The sequence below is a fragment of the Oenanthe melanoleuca genome, chromosome 4, assembly GCF_029582105.1.
Source record: "Oenanthe melanoleuca isolate GR-GAL-2019-014 chromosome 4, OMel1.0, whole genome shotgun sequence".
Classification (NCBI taxonomy): domain Eukaryota; kingdom Metazoa; phylum Chordata; class Aves; order Passeriformes; family Muscicapidae; genus Oenanthe; species Oenanthe melanoleuca.
The window spans coordinates 4,107,723-4,127,165 of record NC_079337.1 but is presented as its reverse complement, the minus strand read 5'-3'; the positions used below and the strand labels follow the sequence as shown (position 1 = coordinate 4,127,165).

Sequence of the window (19,443 nt, the reverse complement as noted above, 5' to 3'; positions counted from 1 at the left end):
AGCTCTTGTAAATTAGGGGAACTGTTCATACCCACTCCAGGTCATGCTCAGCTTTTGTGGCATGTACTCCTTGTTTGTATTGTCATCTGCAAGATAATTAAAATCCTCTTTTGTGTGCTGTGTCTCAGTGGTACAAATATATACAATTTTGGTTATTTCAGTGGCTATTTGCATAATGGTTCAATTAAAACAGAGTGGGTGTAAAGCAGATGTACCTCCAGAATCAGCTGTCAGCAGGTGTGAAGGTATTTACATACAAATTTGGTGTAAGAAAATGTTTGTTTCAGTTTCTTGCCTGTCAGGGTGGATGGGAGCTTTACATGAGAATCTCTTACAAGAGAACAGGCCAGAAGTGTTAATTTTTTACATTCCTTTTCTCCAGTCAAGACACACATTACTGAGCAAAAAAAAGCCTTTATCATCGAATTCTCTGGAGCAACAGGTCCTCACACTGGAAAGACAGAGACGAGAGGTAATCCTAAATATACCCTTAACCACATGGTGACTGATTGTACCATGCCTATGAATCTGGAAGAACAGATTTATTATTGTACTTTATTTAGTACAAAGGGTCAGTTTTATTAATGACCACTATTGCTAATGGCCAAGTAACAGCAAGCAGGGTTTGCACCCAGTATTATTCCAATCAGTAGAAGACTTCCATTCATTTGTTTGAAGTTAGACTACCTAATTGGAAATATGTTCATGGAACTTGTAGCAAACTAGCAGCAAAGTCCTTGGCCTTGTAGGAATTTCAGCTTGGCATTTGTGCAGTGTTGCAAATGATCCACCTGTAGCTTATTGTGTATTTGCATGTTTGCTGAGTGCTGCTTCCTGAATGTTCATGTGCTTTAACCAAAATACCAAAGCACTGGCAGATGGGCTGCAAGGGTTGCCAAACCTTAAACTCACTTCTTCTGAAACAAATGAACTGCCCAGATGATGAGGAGGTTGGGAACATTCACTGACAGAGGATTAGAATGCCAGTCTGTTTTTGATTTACTGCAAATGTTGAATTAAGGGTTATTTACTGTGCCTTCCTGGTAATTACAGCTTCTGGAGGTGAACAAGCAATGGGATCATCAATTTAGAAGTATGAAGCAGCTTTATGAAAAGCAGGTAATGATGCTGACAGCTTCTGTTGCAATATGTGTGCCACCTGCTGACAGTTGTGTGTGTTTAAATACCAGCCAGCCATAGCCATGGTAAATATCTTACTTTGTCTTGAGCTCATAAATTGAAAATGCTTCATCATATAAAAGTGAAGCAATGTATGTCAATCTTCAGTAGGACAAACTAACCATAGAAGGAGGGTGTCCCTAAAACAGCAGGAACCAATGTGGACATGACAGCAGAGATTTTCATGCCCTCCACACTCTAGTAAAAATGGCACATAACTGAGAGCACAACTAACAGAAAATCAACCTGGTGTGCCCAGCCCCTGATCCACATCATCACACATGTGCTGGTTCTTATCCCATCTCTTGTGAAGCCTGGGAGCTCCCTGGTAAATTCTCCAGGAAAGTTGCTCTCTCCAAGCAGAGACTTCCAAAATAAATTGTAAATAAATATTTTGATTCCCATTTTTTTCCCTCCAAGATCCAATTGCCATAGCTTTTATTCCTTGTTATTGGCTGTGTGGCATCATTGCTGCAGATATTATTGTCAGCTGCCTAGTAAAGTTCAGTGCTTACAGTTTTGTCTGGTATTCCAGAACCCAGGTTGGTTCATTGACTGACAATTCTCATCTACTGTTTCCTGCTATGAAAAGGAAGTTTATAGAATGACTTAATGTGCTTATCAGGAAAATTTTATCTCTAATATTTTCCAGAAAGCTTTACTGAGATCTGAATCATTCATTTTCTTTTTCCCACAAAGAGAAGAGGAATCCAAATGGCTCTTCCTCATTTAATCTGGAACTGTTTTATGCCTCTGGCTCAACACCTTGAAGGTGCTGTGCCTTTCAGAATCCCCAGTGAGCCCAGCATGGTCTGTCACTTGCTTTTCAGCTGGCAGAGATGAAGGCAAAGCTGGATGTGTCAGAGAGGAGAGTGAGCGAGCTGCAACAAGAGAGGCACCAGCAGCATCCAGAGGAGCAGAGGTGGCAAGCACAGGGCAGAGAGAGTCTGTTGCAGGAAAAGGTAGGAGGGTGCCCTGTGGCATCCCTTTTGTGCTCTGTGGTGAGCTCTCTCTTGCCTTTCATCTTTCTCCCCTTGTGCGAGGCAGAGCGTGGGTTGTGCAGAGCCCAGAGGTGAGACTGTGGCTCCTCAATATCCTACCCAAGGCAGGGCCTGCTGAGCTGCCTCATCACAGAACTGTGTACAGAGAAAGAGTAATTTCAATATGACTGGCAGACAGCACAGTGTTAGGGTGTGTGGGGGAGTAAAGAGCAGGTTGGTATCTAAACTGCACAGATTTCCCTCCTCACAGTTCAGTTCAGGGTGAATTTCTTTGTGAAGGAAAATGCTGCAGATATTTCAAAGGGAAGAGGAGCAGCCATGCAGATGTTGCACCAAGTGCTTGGCAAGAAATAGTCGAGAAGTGAATGTAGCTCCAGTCCCCTGGGTTTTGGTATTGACAGTGCAGGCTTTCATACATGTGCTGGCTATCTCAGCTCCCTGCAAATATTAATGACACTCTCAGTGCAGTTATCAGGGCTGGAAGTGTCTGGGTTGATCAGCTCTTCCAGAGTGGTGTTCACCTCAGAGTGGTAGGGCTGCTCTGTCAGGACTCCTTGGGCACTGGCTCTTGTGGTGGGCTTTTGCATCCAAATTTAGATCCCTGAGCTGGATTCCCACCTCAGTATAACCACCAGCCTGAATGATGGGGCACCTACACAAAACTTTGTGCTCCATTTTAGAAACCTCACAGGGTGGTGCTTCCTGTTCCTTCTGCTTCATAGTACCATGTACTTCATGACCTCTAGTGAGAGTTTCTGGATGGTGATGATGGCTGAAGTTGGGCTTCTCTATTCATGTGGTAACCTGAAACAAGTGGCAATTGTATCACGATTGCATCACTTCCAGGCTCAGATAAGATGTGAGTTAGCTGCTGCAGGAAAAGAAATGCAACTTCCTTAGCTTACATCTGCATAAGCAGAATATTCTTCTTACTTGCTTATCAATTAATCTTAGCTAAGCACACACTTGATTCCAAAACCATAGTGCAATTTACATGTTTTAACACAAACTGTTATGTACTTGAAATCAGCAAGTACACTGCCTGTATTTGCCCTGAGTATTGATTCACTGTGACACAGTCCATATTTCTGTTCATATTACTGCCTGCCTTTTAATGTATAACACCTGGGAAAATGCCTAACATAAAAATAAGGATGAGTAGTACACTCTCTCAGAATTCTATACTGAATACATGAATAATGAATTCAATGACAATATAGTCCAAAACCTTTTTATGGGGACAGGTTAACCAGCATGGAACTTTGGTCTTAAATTTGCAATTTCTTTATAGTTACACACTTAGCCAATGTGTAACTTGTCAGCTTGAGCTAGCTGCTGGATGAGTTCCTATACTTATTGTAGAGATAGCCTTCTAATCTTGCCTAGTTTTTGGAGAAAATGAAAATGTCCCAGCTAACTTATAACACAGCAGAGTCTGGCTTCCTTGTGTGTAAGCAGCAGTTACTCAGGGGTGTTTTTATTGGCTCAATTAGCACATAGTGATGAACTTCTGATGAGCCCAAACTGTGGTGGGCTGCACAGAGATGTTCCTTTTACACAGAAAAAAACCCCATTCCTGTGGTGTGCTGTGCCTGTGATTGTTGGATCTCACTTTTTTATTCATGTAAAGCAGCTGCAGAAAATATTTGAATTTTTTTTTTTTTTTTACTGTTTTTGTCTTCAATGTTGTATGGCAATTGGAATGGCTGGGACTCCACCAGCATTTGGCCCTGGTCTTATTCTCTGAGTACATAAGAGAAATGCAGGTCTGGGGTAACTGTGGATGTGATTTTGATCTGCTTGGCCTGCCAGCATTCCCATGCCTTCGTGCAACTGCAGAGAGCAGGGATTTAGTCTGGTATGTTGTCTCTGTCTCATCACATGGTGAGTGGTCAAAACAATTTCTACAGACTTTATCATATCTGGGTGTACTAATGATCTGCCTTCCTGCTGCCTCCCTTCCCAACTGTCTTTGGGACAACAAAAATGCAGCACATCTGTCAGACAGAAGATTATTTTGAAAATCGTTCTCGAAAAATGCTTCCATCTGTATTTCTGCAGCATCTCTCTGTATTTTTGCATCCCAGAAAGAGACAGAAGTCCTTAGTGAAGTTCTCCATGAAATGAAGGAAGAGAACAGGCTCCTGAAGCAGAAGAATGCCTCAATGACCAGAAAGAAAGAACACTATGAGAGTGAAATAAGTCGTCTCAACAAGGTAGGAACAGGAATGAGCTACCGATGCCTCTAATTCTGGGATCTCTGTTGTCAATGACCTACCAGATACCATATTTTCAATCCTGGATGAGCAACCTGGTGGCAAACACATGATCACCATTTGGGAGCTGGGGAAACAAGTAAGAGCTCACTTCAGCTCAGATCTGTGCATCCTGCTCTTGGCAGGTACAGGGATGCATTGCAAGGAGAAAAATTCAGAGAGTATTTGGCTTCTCCTATAAAACCTCTTTTTATGTCATGTCTAAGCCCTTGCACATCCTCCCTCCTCAGAGCAAAAGGGAAATGGCACAAAGATACTTTTGTATGCACCTAGTGTAAGACTGTGGTTGAAAGAAAAGGTCACACAGCTTAAAAACTCATTTTGCATGTATTCTGTGTTTGAGAATCATGACTTCTCTTCAGAAGACACAGTCCTGCCCTATTTTTTATATCCATACACACACACATTCATACCTCTAATATTATGTGTATATATGTCTCATTGAAGAAATTGTTGTTGAAGAGCTACATGGGATTTTTTTTAACAGAGGGAAAGTAATAAATGTAATTTAGTTTCATCAAAAGATCACATGAAGCAGTGGGTGTTTTCTAGCAATTTTGTATTTCATGGTGAACCACAAACACTTCCTGAGGAAATGCACTGCAGTAACCATTGCTGTGTAACTTTAATAAATGCTTTAATAAGCTAGAGGGCCATGATGTACAGAAGTCAAGCCAAAAAAAAGAATGTTGCCATAAGAAAAAATCTGACATAACCCATGATCTCTAACTCTTTTTAAAATGCATTGACAAGACTTGCTCAAAGCTCCAGTCAAACTTTAATTCAAGGCCTTGTTTATTAAACAACTTATTTAAATGTTTTGTTTTGCTGCCTTATGAAGTGGCTGCAATAAGACAGATGGGTATATGACCATTCTTTTAAATGAAACATGAATTTCATTTATACTTTCTCAACAGTAATTTACTGATTTTTCTGTGCATTTGAATCCTTCAATCTCATGTCATTAATACACATGAGACAGGAAGGGACCCTCTATGCCCTTTTGACTTTAGTCCCCTACTATTTCAGGTTCAGCCACTTGAAGTTATAAATTTTCTGAAATCAATCAACTTTTTCTTTTTTTTATGTGAATGGATAAAGCAGGGTCTCACAGTATTGTTCCCAAATCACTTTACCATTAACCTTTTGAAGATTGAATTTTCTGGGTTTTTCTTTTTTTTCCCTCCCTAATTCTGAGTTGTAGAGCCTTCTCAGAAAGATATTAAAGGGGGGTTCAAAGGGGCAGAAGAAGGGTTAGTCAGTAATCAGTGTGTGTGTATTTTCACCCTCCCAGTTTTAGGTTCAACCTTCTTTATGTATTGGCATGGAACGCTAGCTTTGCCTTTATTATACCAGTTTCACTTCTGCACAATTCTTAGGGACAGCACCTCATCAGACAAAAAGCTTTCCTTTTCTGTGCCTTCCATGGAAATTGCTCAATTTTCATTAGACCTTGGATAATTAATACCAATCCTTGGATTATTTTGGATACTGGTTGTCCTGCTTGGCCACTTCTTCCCCATTTGCCTCTTCGCCCTCCAAACACCTTCCATCCTTCCTGCATGGAGTTTGGGCAGCAAGGGAGAGCTGAGGATCATCAGCATGAATATAATTTCTAGAAGGGATTCATATCTTCTGTGAGAGAATTTGAAAAGTACTGAATGGTATTTGTGCTTGAGTAAAGAGAATATGTAATTATAATGTGTGCTATAGACAGAGAGATGTAGAAGTGATTTAAAGATTATTCCAGTTCAAGAGAGAGCTGTGTAGTACTGTTACAAATAAATAAAGTCTGCAAAGAACTGTGGCAAAATATCAGTGTAAAACAGAGTTAAGAGTGGTACCAGTTTTGTGTGTATTCATAACTCCCTCTAGTGACAAACTATGGAGACTACACAACTTCCTCTCAAACAGGAGGATTTACTTTGTTCCATGGGAAGGAATCTCTACTTTGAGTGCAAAAAACGTTTCAGTCAGACTTTACTGCAGTAAAGTGGGTTTATATCTAGTATATATAACTGAAGCAACTACAAGTGAAGGGGAAACCTCTTTCTAATAATTTTAAAGGATATTTTTTTCTTTTTCATGTAGTGAATCTCTATTTAGTAATTTTGTGGTTTGACATTGCAGGCCCTTCTGGATGCATTGAAAAAGCAGCACCCACCTGTTGTTGGGACTCCTCCAGGGAAGGGTGACAGGAACATTGAGGAGATGAGAACCCAACTTGAAGTTCTCAAACAACAGGTAAGAACAGCTTAAGTGAGCCTGGATTAATTTCACACAGCATAATTTTGCCTTATCTGCCAGGGGCTGTGCTTGGTGGACTTGCTGTGTAGAGCTTTTGAAAGGAAGAGCCAGTTTAGCCACAGCCCTTTGGAATGATGTTTCCCCGGATGCTGTCATCACAGCAGTGTCCACAAAGTGAAATTGAGTCCTGGCAGAGGACTGGAGTGAGGACTTGTGGAGGACTCAGAGAGGCAGAATAGCTCTCCTGACTCCTGGAGGTGTTCTGCCAGCTCTCTGCTAGGGGCTGAATGTCATCCAGAGGGAATGCTAAATATCATCAATTACTGGTTTGTTTTCTGTTCCTTTTGTCTTAGAAGTTGCCAGTATAGTGGATTATCCGAGGATCCTAGTCTTGGAAAACTAGAGGACTGGCACTGCAATTTTTCTAAGTGTGAGACAAATCATTTGCATCTATAACCTCCATCCCAAGGGCTATAGATTTGTATTTATTTATTTTTTCATCTTTGTTCTAAGAAACTCAAATGCTTAGAGCCCTGTCTTTCTTTCCATATGAAAAAATCTGTTTAAAAACCATATAGTTTTCAGGTAATTTTAACACTTCTGGTCTGTTGTCCTGGATAGTGTCAGGGTTAATGTTATTCACACACAAATGGATGTGATCAGAATGGGAATTTTATTCAATGGGAATAAAATACTTGTTTCTGTCACGTTTGACAGCACAGCCAGATTTTGCTCTCTAATATAATGCTTGCCACATGCTGGAGAACAAAATCCTGCACTTGATTGTACAGTAATGAGTTATTTCATTCTACACAATAAAATAGAGTAAACCTTTTCTTTTCCTAAATTCTCATGGGGTATACATTTTATGAATGTGTTTTTCTAGTTGTATAAATCAGTACAGTGAGTCCAGGCTTCCTTCTACACAAAACGGAGCAGAAGGCTCTAACTGGATGGAGGAGGGACTCTTGGGACAAAGAGGGACGTGACAGAGTCCCATGGGATCTTGGCTGTCATCAGCCCATCCCTGGTCACAGGAACAGAGATGAAGGCTTTCATTCCTTGGGAGTTGTCCCCTCTTTCTCAGGGGAACAGAATAAATGGCAAAACTCTGCCAAAGAGGTTCCCTTGCAGCTCCAGCAGATTGTACAGCTGGGGATTGGGAGGGAGGTGGGACAGCAGAGAGGGAATTGGGAGAGAAGAAATGAGGAAATACTGAGGACAAAGTGTGTAGATGGACAAGGGATGCAGGGATTTCTGCAAGTGACAGCTTTGTCTCTGTTTCAGAGGGTCAGGAAAAGAATTTATAGAGCTCTGTATTGACCTTTTCCTTCTCCTGAGATATTAACATTTTTCTAGTCCTTCTGTGAAGTCAAAGAAAAAGAAAACTGGATCTGTCCACTGGGCAGGGCATGAGCCACAGCAAGCAAGATTTTTGGGAAGAGGCTGTCAGCAGGCTTTTCTGAGGAAGCAAGAGGACATGAAAGGGCTTCTGAAAGTTCTGGTGGTGGTTCCTACCCAAACAGGCCTTTGCTGTTATTTGTCAGTAGAAGTGCCACCAACCTCCAGCTTCTCACCAGGTGGATGCCTGCCCATTAGCTGAAGATTAAGACAGTCATCTTAACACCAAATAATTTATGGATATGTGTTTTGTTTCCAAATCTGTGTGCTCACTGCCCATGCCTGAGGTGGTAAAATATTTTTTAATGGGATGAAGCTCTGTGATTCCTGACTACATATGAAAGAACTAAGCCACTCCATCCTTCAGCATTTGCAAGGCAGCTTATTTTCTAGGAATTGGGACAAACATCTGTATTTTCACTGGGAATTGTGTACATTCCATTTGGAATTGTGTACTTTCCACTCCCCTCTGCCTCTACACTGGGATGGGGAGGTTCTTCTCAAAGTCCTTGCACCTGAGATACAGAAGGGAGTTAAAGTGCCCATAACTGAAGAGAAAACTGGAAAAATGTTGGTAAAATGTTTGTTCTGCTACTGCTAATCCCTTAAAAAATTGATACTAATATTTGCTATCTCGTTTAAATGTTTAAACCTGATATTTGCCAGTCAGCTTTTTGAATTGCAAGGTTGTACAAAAACTGGCACTGGTGACTGTTTCAATTGATGTGTGCTACTGGAGAATTGCCATTGTTTGTCACTTTGTATTGGTAGCAGAAAAAGAAACCAGGGAAACTTTTGTTTGGAGAATTGTACAGAGCAGGGATCCCCTTGGAATTCACCCTTCTGCTTGGGGAGTGCTTAGAAACCAACCGAACCACAAAGTGGCTCTGCTGAAGTTCACATACTGTTCATGGTGATTGCAGGTCCAAATATACGAGGAAGACTTCAGAAAGGAGAGATCTGACCGAGAGAGACTTAATGAGGAGAAAGAGGCATTGCAGAAAATTAATGAGAGATTGCAATCTCAACTGAGTAAACTCAACTCTCAGGTATGAGTCAAAAGAAAGCTCCCATTGCCAGCACATGTGTGTTTTATTTTTTTTTTCTCACTTTCCACACAACTCAAGGCTTTCTGGCTTCCATTAATTGACATTGGATTTTATATGAGGTCACCACCTGGGATGAAATCATTCTGAAGTAATGCAGTAAGAAGATGAGAAACGATTAGAGAAGACTTCGAAAATAAGTAGATGAAGGGAGTATTTATTGCAAGAACTTTTCAAACATATCTGAAAGCGGAGGAGGGGGAGGGTGGACACAACCAAAAACAAATCCAGAGGACTTTGATTGTTTCACTGGCACTTGATATAAGAGTTGTAAGATCAAAGCAGCTTTTGAAATAAAGAGCTTCTGTAGTTAATCCTGACCTCTGCAATTGAATTACAGAGTGATGCTAATATCACTGAGGAAAAAAATGGTCTCCATACAAATTAGCTAAGCAGCCTCTGCAATAATTTTTTCTTGCAACATCCTTTTTATCTCTTCAAAGTGCTGTCAGTAGGAAGCCATAGTAAAATCATGACATGCAAAACTCTGAGCTTTCTCAATCCCCATTTAAGAATGACGAAATTCCGAGGTTTCCTGTCTTGATGAAATTGTGCAATGCTTTAAAAGAACGGCTGATTACCAAAATGCTCTGTGGTGATTTATTGTCCTCCCCAACATTGTTGTGACACAGAAACTTCAGGATTGTCTTATTCTCAACCATGCCCTGCATCAGAGGTGGCAGGGTCTTGCTGAAATGTCAGAGGCCGGGTGCTGCCCAGTGCCCCTTGCTCTGGCCAGTTTCAGTGATGTTGTACTTAACTGTCCCTGCAGTGCACCAACAGTTCACACTGGAGATCTTCCTGTTTGTCTCTTCCTGCCTTGGGATTTGATTAAACAGAGCTTGTGGAGGATTTTAAAGATGAGAGCAAGCATATAAAATATTTATTAGGTTGTTTTCTTAAGTCAAATTATTTAGTTGTGACTCACAGAGTCACAGAATATTAATTGTCTTTTACCCCTCCTTGCTCTGTCCTTAGGCAAATTCCTGTTGACTCTACTGGAATGCAGAGGCCCTAAGAAAAGGCAGACCCAAATCTGAGGCAAACAACTTTGGTCCTATACCAAAATTATTTATTTAATCTTGTCATGCAAGTAACTGTCCATGTAGTTCTGCTTCAAACTATTGAAAGCTACTGTGTGTAATGAAAATATAGAATTGTTTTGGAATATAAAAGACACACAGAAATGTGCTTGTCTTATCTTGAAACCAATGTTTTCCTCACAAAAAAGGTGTCAAGACTCTGGTGTGGCATAATTCAGCTGTCTTAAATAATTTTTTTCATGAGAAGTAGTGTGGAGGGTCTAAACAAACAGCACAGCTACCCCCTTGTACCTGGATGCCGTGTTGGTTGTATTCCACTGCTGATGCATTTCTTCTTGTTCTTATTTTCTTGACAGACAAAAGACCAGCCAGTGCAGCCTGAGAGGCCCAGTTACCCACCTCCACTCTTCCTCTCTCCATGTGTCAATTATGGGGGTTGTGGGATGGTTCTTCACTGTCCAGATCCTCGTGTGTATCCGGTGCCCCACAGGGCACAGCAGCAGCAGCAGCGCTCGGTAAGGTTCCACCTGTGTGACAAGGACACTGTGATTCTGTCACAGCGTGGTGACCACATGTGCCATCACCTTGCCATCCTCGGCAGAAACTGCATCTGTGCTTTCCTAGCCTCTTGTTTAGTCCAGATCAAGATGGAATTTACTTTGGCAGATACTCTTATCTCTAACAGCACTAAGAAGAAAAACAGGACTATTTTACGTTTGTTAATTTAAAAAAATGAGGTTGTTTGATTGGAATCTTGCTGATTTCTTAGATTAATTTATTTCCATGACACACATTCAGAGCCCTTTCTAGCTGTATAATTACCCCACTTCAGAAGTAGGGGTCTGCTCTGAGCCTTCAACAGAAGATAATAAAAACCAAATCAGCAGAAGTGGAAGTTCTATCTGAGTGTGGCTAACACAATGGGAAATGTGCCTTTTTATCCTGGAACACAACAGGGTCCTGTCTCCCCCAGAATGAAGAATAGCTTTGCACTGGAGCAGGTTCTGTGAGTGGGAGTTATTTATTCCAAGGAAAACACTGCTTCAAAGGATATTTTTGAAGTGCTTTGGGTTATCTAAGTGGGCTGGCTTGTTGCAATCTAGTGAGAATGCATTTAAACATGGTGAATGTCATTTCAAATACACAATATCTGTTTCTGGCTATAAAGCTGTCACATATGGAAAGATGCTCATTATTTGAGAAATTATAGCTGAATTTTTGCAAAATGTGTGTAAAGCTTTCAGGCTGTAGAAATCCAATGGTAAAGCTGTGGTCAGACAAGTAATTTCTGTGCTTCAGGAGTGTGCTTATCTGCCTATTTATCAAAGTTGGAAGTATTGCAGAATGTTTTTCCCTGCAATTTGGACACTGGCCCAGATTATTTTGGCTCTTCTCCCTGAACTTTCATCATCTGGGTTTCTAATTCTGTGAGGGATCACCGGGTTTACAACTTTGTCATTCCTGCCGGAGCGCCGGTGTCAGTCTGACTGGTTGCTTTGTAACTCCCAGTTTCATTCTGACCCTTTTTTTCCCAATTCTTTGCCTGTGTGAGTTGTTGCTCTGAGCTTTGGGTACCTCCCTGAGCAATTTGTTAGCAATGAAGAAAGGTGTTAGAATTTAATGGGTGTCCTGATACGTAATCCTATGTGTTTAGACTGTGCTTTTGCTTTTTCGTTCTTTTTCTGTTCTTGCACTTTTTCTTCATTTTTATACTCTAGTAGAAACATTTTGGTTAGTCTGATGTGAAATAAATATCTTGTTCCTGAAATTCATTCAAGTTTGTGAGGGATAGGTACATGAAAAGAGAAGAATTGATCAGAGAACATAAAATTCACCAGAAACTCAAAAAAAGCAATGCAAATGAGTATAATTTGAGCCATTGGTGAAAACTACCTGTGCTTAAATCTTTGTATCAAAGTCTACTTTGTTTGCCCACAAGCACAGAATTAGTTGATAATTCTTGTGACTGTTACAATTTAAGTTAAAATACAATAGCTCTGGTTTTTTTTTCCTGGCAGTGTATGGGAGCGATTACTGTTGTATAAGCATGAAAGACAGCAAAACATAAAAGTTAAATCTATTTTCTCTATCTACAGCTTTATCCTGCCATCTTAATTCAAGCAAAACTTCTGTAGGGGTCCATGAAATATTTTCCCTGCAAATTGAAATCTGCAAGATTCCCCTTGGGACTACTCAATGATTTTTGTCAGAGTAATTTCTGCAAAACAAGAATCATTTTTCCAGTGTAACTAATTTGAAGCAGCAATTACCTAGAATTTGACAAGCTTGCATGGACTACTTATTCCAGACAGCCTAACACAGCTTCAGCTGAAATGGCTGGTCCCAAAGTTGTTTTTTCTAGTGGTAATTTGCTACTCATTTACCACAGTGGGTGGTATAAACTATAAAGCACTATTTCTTCCAAGATTTCCCTGGACAAAACTATGTCTGCATGGACATAACCTTCCCAGTACTTCCTCTTATGAGAAAGATGGGAATTTTCCCTATCCCACAGTGTTTTCAGTAAGTTATTTGATAATAGCTAATGTTATAGTAACAGCAGTGTTAACCTGTGAGGAAAGGGAGGAGGGGAGAGAACTTTATTCCATGGTTAATTCCTGGAGCATTTTACAGCTGTTAGAGATGCATTCAAACTGGAGCAGCTTCACCTGTCAGGTGGGCCAGGTTTCTCTGGGGCTCTTTGGTAGAGGGAGATGCCTGCTGGTATCTTCTTCTGCACTTTATTCCTTAACTCTTTTAAAATCTGGTTTGGTTCTCTTAATGTTTCGTTGTGATTTGTGGGGTCTAGAAAGGTTTACACCAATTTTTCTAAAGCCATAGGAAAGGAAGCAAGCTGGCAGATTGGGATCAGTGGAAACAAACCTAAATATAAGATTTTTTGAGGCTAATGAGAAGCTTCACAGCACAATTATGTTTTTATCATGTCACTGTTTCTTTGTTTGAAGTGCCTGTGAAGTCCATATTGCTGCAATAATGTTTTATTGTTCTGTGCAGCCAGACTATCAGTGGTATGTTCCTGACCAGCTTCCGCCAGATGTGCAGCACAAGGCAAATGGTAAGACAACAGCTGTACAGAGCATGTATTAAATGTACTTTTTTTTCAAATGGAGGCCTTCGAGGGATGTAGAGTAAACTTTCCTGTCTATCTGTTGAGTGCTTATGTGACAGCTTTGCCTGGGAGAGTCAAGGTTGGTGTGTGTACAACACAGGTGAGGTTTCTGATGCAATACCATCTATGTTATAGCTTTGTTGTAATTCATAAAATGTCTCTATTACACATTATAGGATCACGCATTTGCCTCATTAAACACCTAGTAATAGTTCTAAAGAAAAGATACCCTCAGAATTCTCCTTAGAGCTTCTGTTTCTCCAGCAAAGACCAAATTTAATGACGTGCCAAAACTGGAGGCCAGCATGGGACAGGTTTAGGAGTTCTTGGTAACAAAGTGCAGATTTAGGGTGTTGTTTCACCTTAAAGGCAAAATGCCCATTGCTGTTCCTGGTCTGTTCTGGAAGTTCAGGGTGCCAGGTCTGAAAACAGAACCATGCAAGTGAACAGAGTAAAATACCTGCCAAAGTGTCAGTACAAACTTTTTTTTGGAAACAGGGTGGAGTAATTAGTATTTGTATCTGATTTGAAATCACTCCTGGGTGTTTTGAAGTACTTATTTCAGAGGACTCAAAAGATGGACACCACAAGGAATCTCTTCTGGGTGGGAATCTGCCATCCCATGGTGCCAGTGGGTACCATGTGGGGTGGCAGGGACTGCTGAGTCCAGAAGCTGTTTTGTTACATCTGGAAGAAGAATATGGCTACAGAGGAACTGTTCCATTATTTGCTGTCATCCAGAAGAGATGTTAGGGTGGGAATGTAGCTCACCAAAATGGCTGATGGGCATCCCATAATTGCACAGCAGCTCTTGGGAGGGTTCTGATGTGGTCGCAGGGAAAGTAGTGCTGTGCCTGCACAACAGAGCAGGAGATGAATTTGCCATTCCTCCCACTCCAACTCCAAGTGATTTACTGCACCAGAGGATACAGGGAGGATGTTTGTAACAGGGGATGAGACCAGTCCAGCCACCAATGCAGCTGTGGTCCAGGGCAGTGCACTTGGGGGATCTGAAGAAGAGAATTCTTCTTCTGCCCTGCTTGACTATGTGACTTGACTTCTCACTCCCTGAAAAAAACTTCTTGAAAGGTTTGTGCTCTGTTTTTCCTTGCCCAGAATATCCAAACACCTCCTTCTCAACAGGACAGGGATTAGGATACTTGGAGACTTTTCCCTTCCCTATTTGCTCCAGTCACTTTAAAGAGGATTTCTTAATAGTCCCATCATAGTGCTGTGTAGGATGACTGCTATAACAACTTCTGGGCTCTTATCCTTTTTATCCTGGCTGCTAAAACAGATGATTTTGGTCATTTATCCATTGATCACACAGAGGTCAAACTTCCAAAATATTGAGTCACTAGTCTGGCTTTATGTGTAGTTGTCTATATTAAATCTGCCTGTAAGTATTTTGAGAAAGGTTTCCAAGATAGAAGCTCCAAGAATATGTGATGAGCAAGAGTTCTTGATGTTCCCATTTCTTTGCTCCATTTTGTACAAGTGCTAATTACCCTGGTTGGTCTAAATGAGCCAGTGTGTGCGGCAGCATTCCTGATTCTCAGTTCTTATCCTTCGTTTTCTCAGTAGATTATAAATGGACCAATAAATCTTCTCTCTGCTGAGCTAGGTCTTCATTCTAGGGAACAAATCAGCAGTGCAGCAACTTCTAGGCATGAAACAGTTTCCTTTAGGAATGCTATTTCAGTAGGTTGATGTTTCTAGGGCAAACCCTTAAATTTCCCTTAAATTTTCCTTTGACAATGGGCATTTTTTTTCTTAAGTAATAATTATGAAACACAGGTCACAGATTGTAACTTCAGAGCTGAACACAAGTGAAATGAATTGGGAAATTGATATTTTTGATACTATTCCATTAAAAAGCCTGGTTTAGAGGTATCTGAAACCTGTGAGAGTCTCATAATGTGATTTGGACTTTAAAGGTGTATGTCACTAAGCAGGACTTAGTATTTTTTTTCTGTAGTTTTGAATAGATGATTCTTCATTACATTTTCCTCCCTCTCTTGTGAGGTCCTTTGGCATTTGACCTGGGTTTTGCAGATCCTTCTGTAACCAGCTCTAATCTCATGTTTTCTGCTTCTCCTCTAACCGTATCTGTACTTTTGCTCTGAGTGGCACCACTTTCCTTAGCTGCTCCCATGGTAAGAGGAGGCTGTCTCAAAGGACTGCTGCCTTTGTTAAGCCCAGTTTGTCTTTCTATTTTGTTTAAGAAAGATTTTTTTGCCATAAGTATTAGATTTTTTTGCTATAAATATAGGATTATCTCTGAAGAATTTTTTAAATTAAAAAAAAAAAAAAAACCAACAAAAAAAACCAAACAAAAACCAAAACAAAAACCAACCCTTTGCTACAGAAATTTAACCAACACTATTTGATGTTATTTTCTGAAGTTTGCTCTCCAGACTGTTATTTTCCCCAGAGATGTGTTTTGGTAGTTGGCAGAGGATCACTTATGCAGTGTTGTGTCCAGCACTGAGCTCTCATGGTTATGTGATGGTTTGGTTCTGGCACTTTTGGATTTTAGCCCTTTCTAATAAACTGGGAATAAATTCATCAGAAAACAGGAGAGGGTGAGAGGAATAGGGTAGGCAAAATGAGAGGAAATAAAAACCCCAACCCTCAAAAAACTGCTTAGAACCTCAGATAACTCATAGCAAAGTTTAGCTAGTCTTCCAAAAAAGCAAAGATGTTTCCTTTAAAGACACAATAAAGCAGGAGAAGCAAAGTGGAAATGTGGGTGATACAGGACAGAGATTAAGGAAGATGATGAGATCTTTCCTTACTGCACTGGCAATGTATTTCCAAGTGAATAACTCTTCTTTCCTACCTCTGGGCTGTTCCCTCCCCAGGTAGCAGGAAGTCTTAGTCCTAAATTGTGCTTAAATTCTCCCAGCCTTTCCTTGTTGGAACAGCAGTGCTGCCTTAGGAGGGACTTTAGCTCCTAAGTCTCTGTGTGCTCTGTCACATTCCTGATGTCAGTTCCTGACCTTTTTGTTCTTGGTTATGTGACTCTGGGTTTTGTGGTTGATTTCTGTTTGGGGTTTTTTTTGGTTTTTTTTTTTTTTTTTTGTAATTTTGAAGGACCAATGTAGAAACATTTCCAGCAAATGTATTTAATGTCACTTTATTTGGCAAGCAGTGTTGACTTTCTTATCCAACTGTGCAAAATTGAAAAGACAGTTGTGAAAAGGAGCTCGATCTTGGAGATTTTCCCTGGACCCAGATTTTTAATGCAAAATTCTCTGGAAAAAAGGTTTATTGCTCAAAAGCCTACTCAGAGCAAGAACCCTTTTGCATGCTGCAGCTGCTGGCATGTCTTGCCTTTTTCACTTCCACAATTAATCCTGCTGCATTTCTTTCCTTGGCAGAAAGATTGCCAGTAGATGCATTTAAGGACCCCAGTTACTCCTTCAGAACATCAGATACAGCCAGTAGGTTTCTCCAGCCTGAGCTGGGTGGTTTTATGTGGAATCCAGTGATGCCAGGCACGGGGAGAAGCCCAAATGGAGCCTTTTGCTTCCCTCTCCAGGGGTAGCTCTGGAAGCTCGTGGGAGCAGCTGGTCACCTCCTCAGCTTGGCACAGCAGAGTTCAACCTGCAAAGCCCTAAGGGTGCCCAGATGAGCACGTAGATGTGCCCATTTACTTCCATTATAATCTCATCTCCTCTTCCTTTCCATACACACTCTGCTGCTTCCCAGATTTTTGCCCTCGAGGCGCCTAATTTGCTGCTAATGTTGTTATAATTACAGCTAATTGGAAGGAGAGGAGGGAGAAGTGTGGGGTTTGCCACTGAAAATAATGACATCTGTAGGGAGAGGGGGGAAAATATGAAAAAATGGATTTGTGGAGGTGTTCAGTAAAAACCAGACAGAAAAAAAAAGTCAATTAATTGACATCTTAATTTTCCTGGAAAAAATCCCAGACCCTTAACATTCTTGGTATTAGCCTGTCCTCAGTGCATACATTACATGAAAAATTATCAGTGCTTCCAAGTAGTCAAGACAGATTTAATTAGCAGCTTGCCATCCCCATTGGGAATGAAAATGTGATTATTTTCAGCATTTTTACTGATACAACTCAATTTCTGCTACTGCAAAAAGGCCATTAGCACACTTCTGATTCCTAACTCCAGAACATGTGTAGTTAAAGTGCTTTTAAAAGTCAGCTTGAGCTGAAGATCACAGAATCTGTTGTAGTTCTTCAGAGTACCAGGCAGAAAAGTCTCATGGGAAGAGGAACAGGATATATGATTTAGACAGCTGCAAGATTTGATCATTTTATTTCAATGAGCCAGCAGATCAGGACTCATCATTCCTAATGTTTCTCTTTAAGTGAAATACTGAGTGCACTTGTGCTTGTGACACTAGAGATGTGTTAGAGAATTTCCAAAACATTTTGAAACTTCAGAAACCATGCGTTGCAATAGTGTATTTCCTTTCTTCAATTTTGTTTTATTTTCCTAGCTTGAGTGACTTATTATCAGATGCATTTTCGGACCAGAGACACCTGTTTAGCCATGGGTACTACCACCTAATTATTCCCTCTGTCAGATTTAGATGCTCTTTTGGGTGTACCTAATGCCAATGTAGCATTGCTGAATGTCAGCTGATCTTTTTAGAAGTCTGAAAAGATTTTGCAGGGAAGCTTAAAGCCATTACACTCTACTGTTTCAAAACCCTCTGTATCAACCATCAGGATTAGAGCAAAGTTAAGACAGAGACTCCTGGAGCACTCTGTGATACCCCTATTCTCTTTTGCTTCTTCACCCCTACTGCCACTTATATTGGTTTGATTACAGTCTTGTAATGAAGCACAGTGTTGGCTTTGGGGGGGTGTGTGTGTGAAAGTGTTACAAACTAGAGGAAAATTACTCCTAAGTGAGTTGTATTTCTCAATGTCACAATAATTCCCATTGATTTTGTTTTGCAGATTCCTCCCTGGGGAAGGGAGCCCATCGCTGACAGCCTCCAGCATGGAGGAGCATAAACCAAAGGCTGCAAGGAACTCTTGCAATTTCATTATTCTCTTTTCTTCTGGATTTTTTTGCCCCTTATCTCTTCAGTGCACGTGATTTATGTCTGGTAAAATCCCTGCAAGGACAATAGAAAAGCAGCTCACACAGGCTGGTGATCCTCAGGATCCTCCAGTTAAACTCTGCTGGGAAGCCTTACTGCCCTTTGTTCTGAAGATGCTGTTTGTGCTGCCTTGTGAGAATCTTTTTAAAAGCCTGACGAGAAGAGATGCACTTCTTGCTGGGGATTCAGAGTGTCACATCTGGTTTGATTCAAGAGTTTACAATCCAAATAGTGGTGTGATTTCGTTGTTGTTGTTGTTTGGGAATTATGAAGGTTTTTATTTGATTCCAGAGAATGATTTGTTGAATTTTGAATTCTGTCTTTCCTTGGTTGGTAGAAGGGAAATCTGCTTCACTGTTGAAACCCCTTTGTGTAATTGTAATCAGGGTACCACCAATGCCAGGCCAGGTAAAAGGTGCCCTTTTTGAGTCCAGGTCAGATCTCCTTTTGTTTTGGCTCTAGAATTGCATGTAAAGCATAATCATGGAGGGTTTTTTTTCTGTGTGTGCTTATTTGTATTGCAAGAATTTTAGTGGAAATATGGAATGGGTTTAACTTCTCAGTGAATATGGCTTTATATTTCCAAATTATTCTTGTAATGAATCTAAACATCGTCATATAACCTCTAACCAAGAATAAAACCTGGCTTTATAAGTGAAATTGTATTTAGACAATTAATTTTTTTCAGAAAAATTTGGTGGAGGAGTGTCCAGCAAATATTACTTGATAATCTATGTGCAAGATTGTCTCTTCCCTTCAGGCTGCTGTTGAGAAACAGATATCCAAACCTGCTGGGACCCCACCTGAAAGAAGAAACAGATTTTTGCAGGATATGAGATGTCCTGCCTGTTTTCCTGGTATCTCAAGAGAATTTTATGTGGATCTAAGTTCTGATACAAAGTTTTTTGAGCTGAGCAAAGAAGAGTCATCAGCTACAGGACTGCCTGCATGTGTCTTTTCTGCTTATAG

At 40.6% G+C, this 19,443-nt stretch overlaps 1 protein-coding gene across 1 annotated transcript in view; it reads left to right on the top strand.

The window, feature by feature from the left end:
* Nucleotides 1-19,134, top strand: part of TNIP3 (TNFAIP3 interacting protein 3) — a 39,717-nt gene extending 20,583 nt beyond the window's left edge. The window contains exons 5-13 of the mRNA XM_056489987.1: nt 383-472; nt 1,054-1,119; nt 2,010-2,141; nt 4,268-4,396; nt 6,587-6,700; nt 9,028-9,153; nt 10,610-10,768; nt 13,269-13,329; nt 18,329-19,134. Coding sequence (XP_056345962.1) covers nt 383-472; nt 1,054-1,119; nt 2,010-2,141; nt 4,268-4,396; nt 6,587-6,700; nt 9,028-9,153; nt 10,610-10,768; nt 13,269-13,329; nt 18,329-18,360 — 909 coding nt within the window. The 3' untranslated portion in view covers nt 18,361-19,134. The remainder of the gene's footprint in view (nt 1-382; nt 473-1,053; nt 1,120-2,009; nt 2,142-4,267; nt 4,397-6,586; nt 6,701-9,027; nt 9,154-10,609; nt 10,769-13,268; nt 13,330-18,328) is intronic.
* Nucleotides 19,135-19,443: the final 309 nt, after the last annotated feature.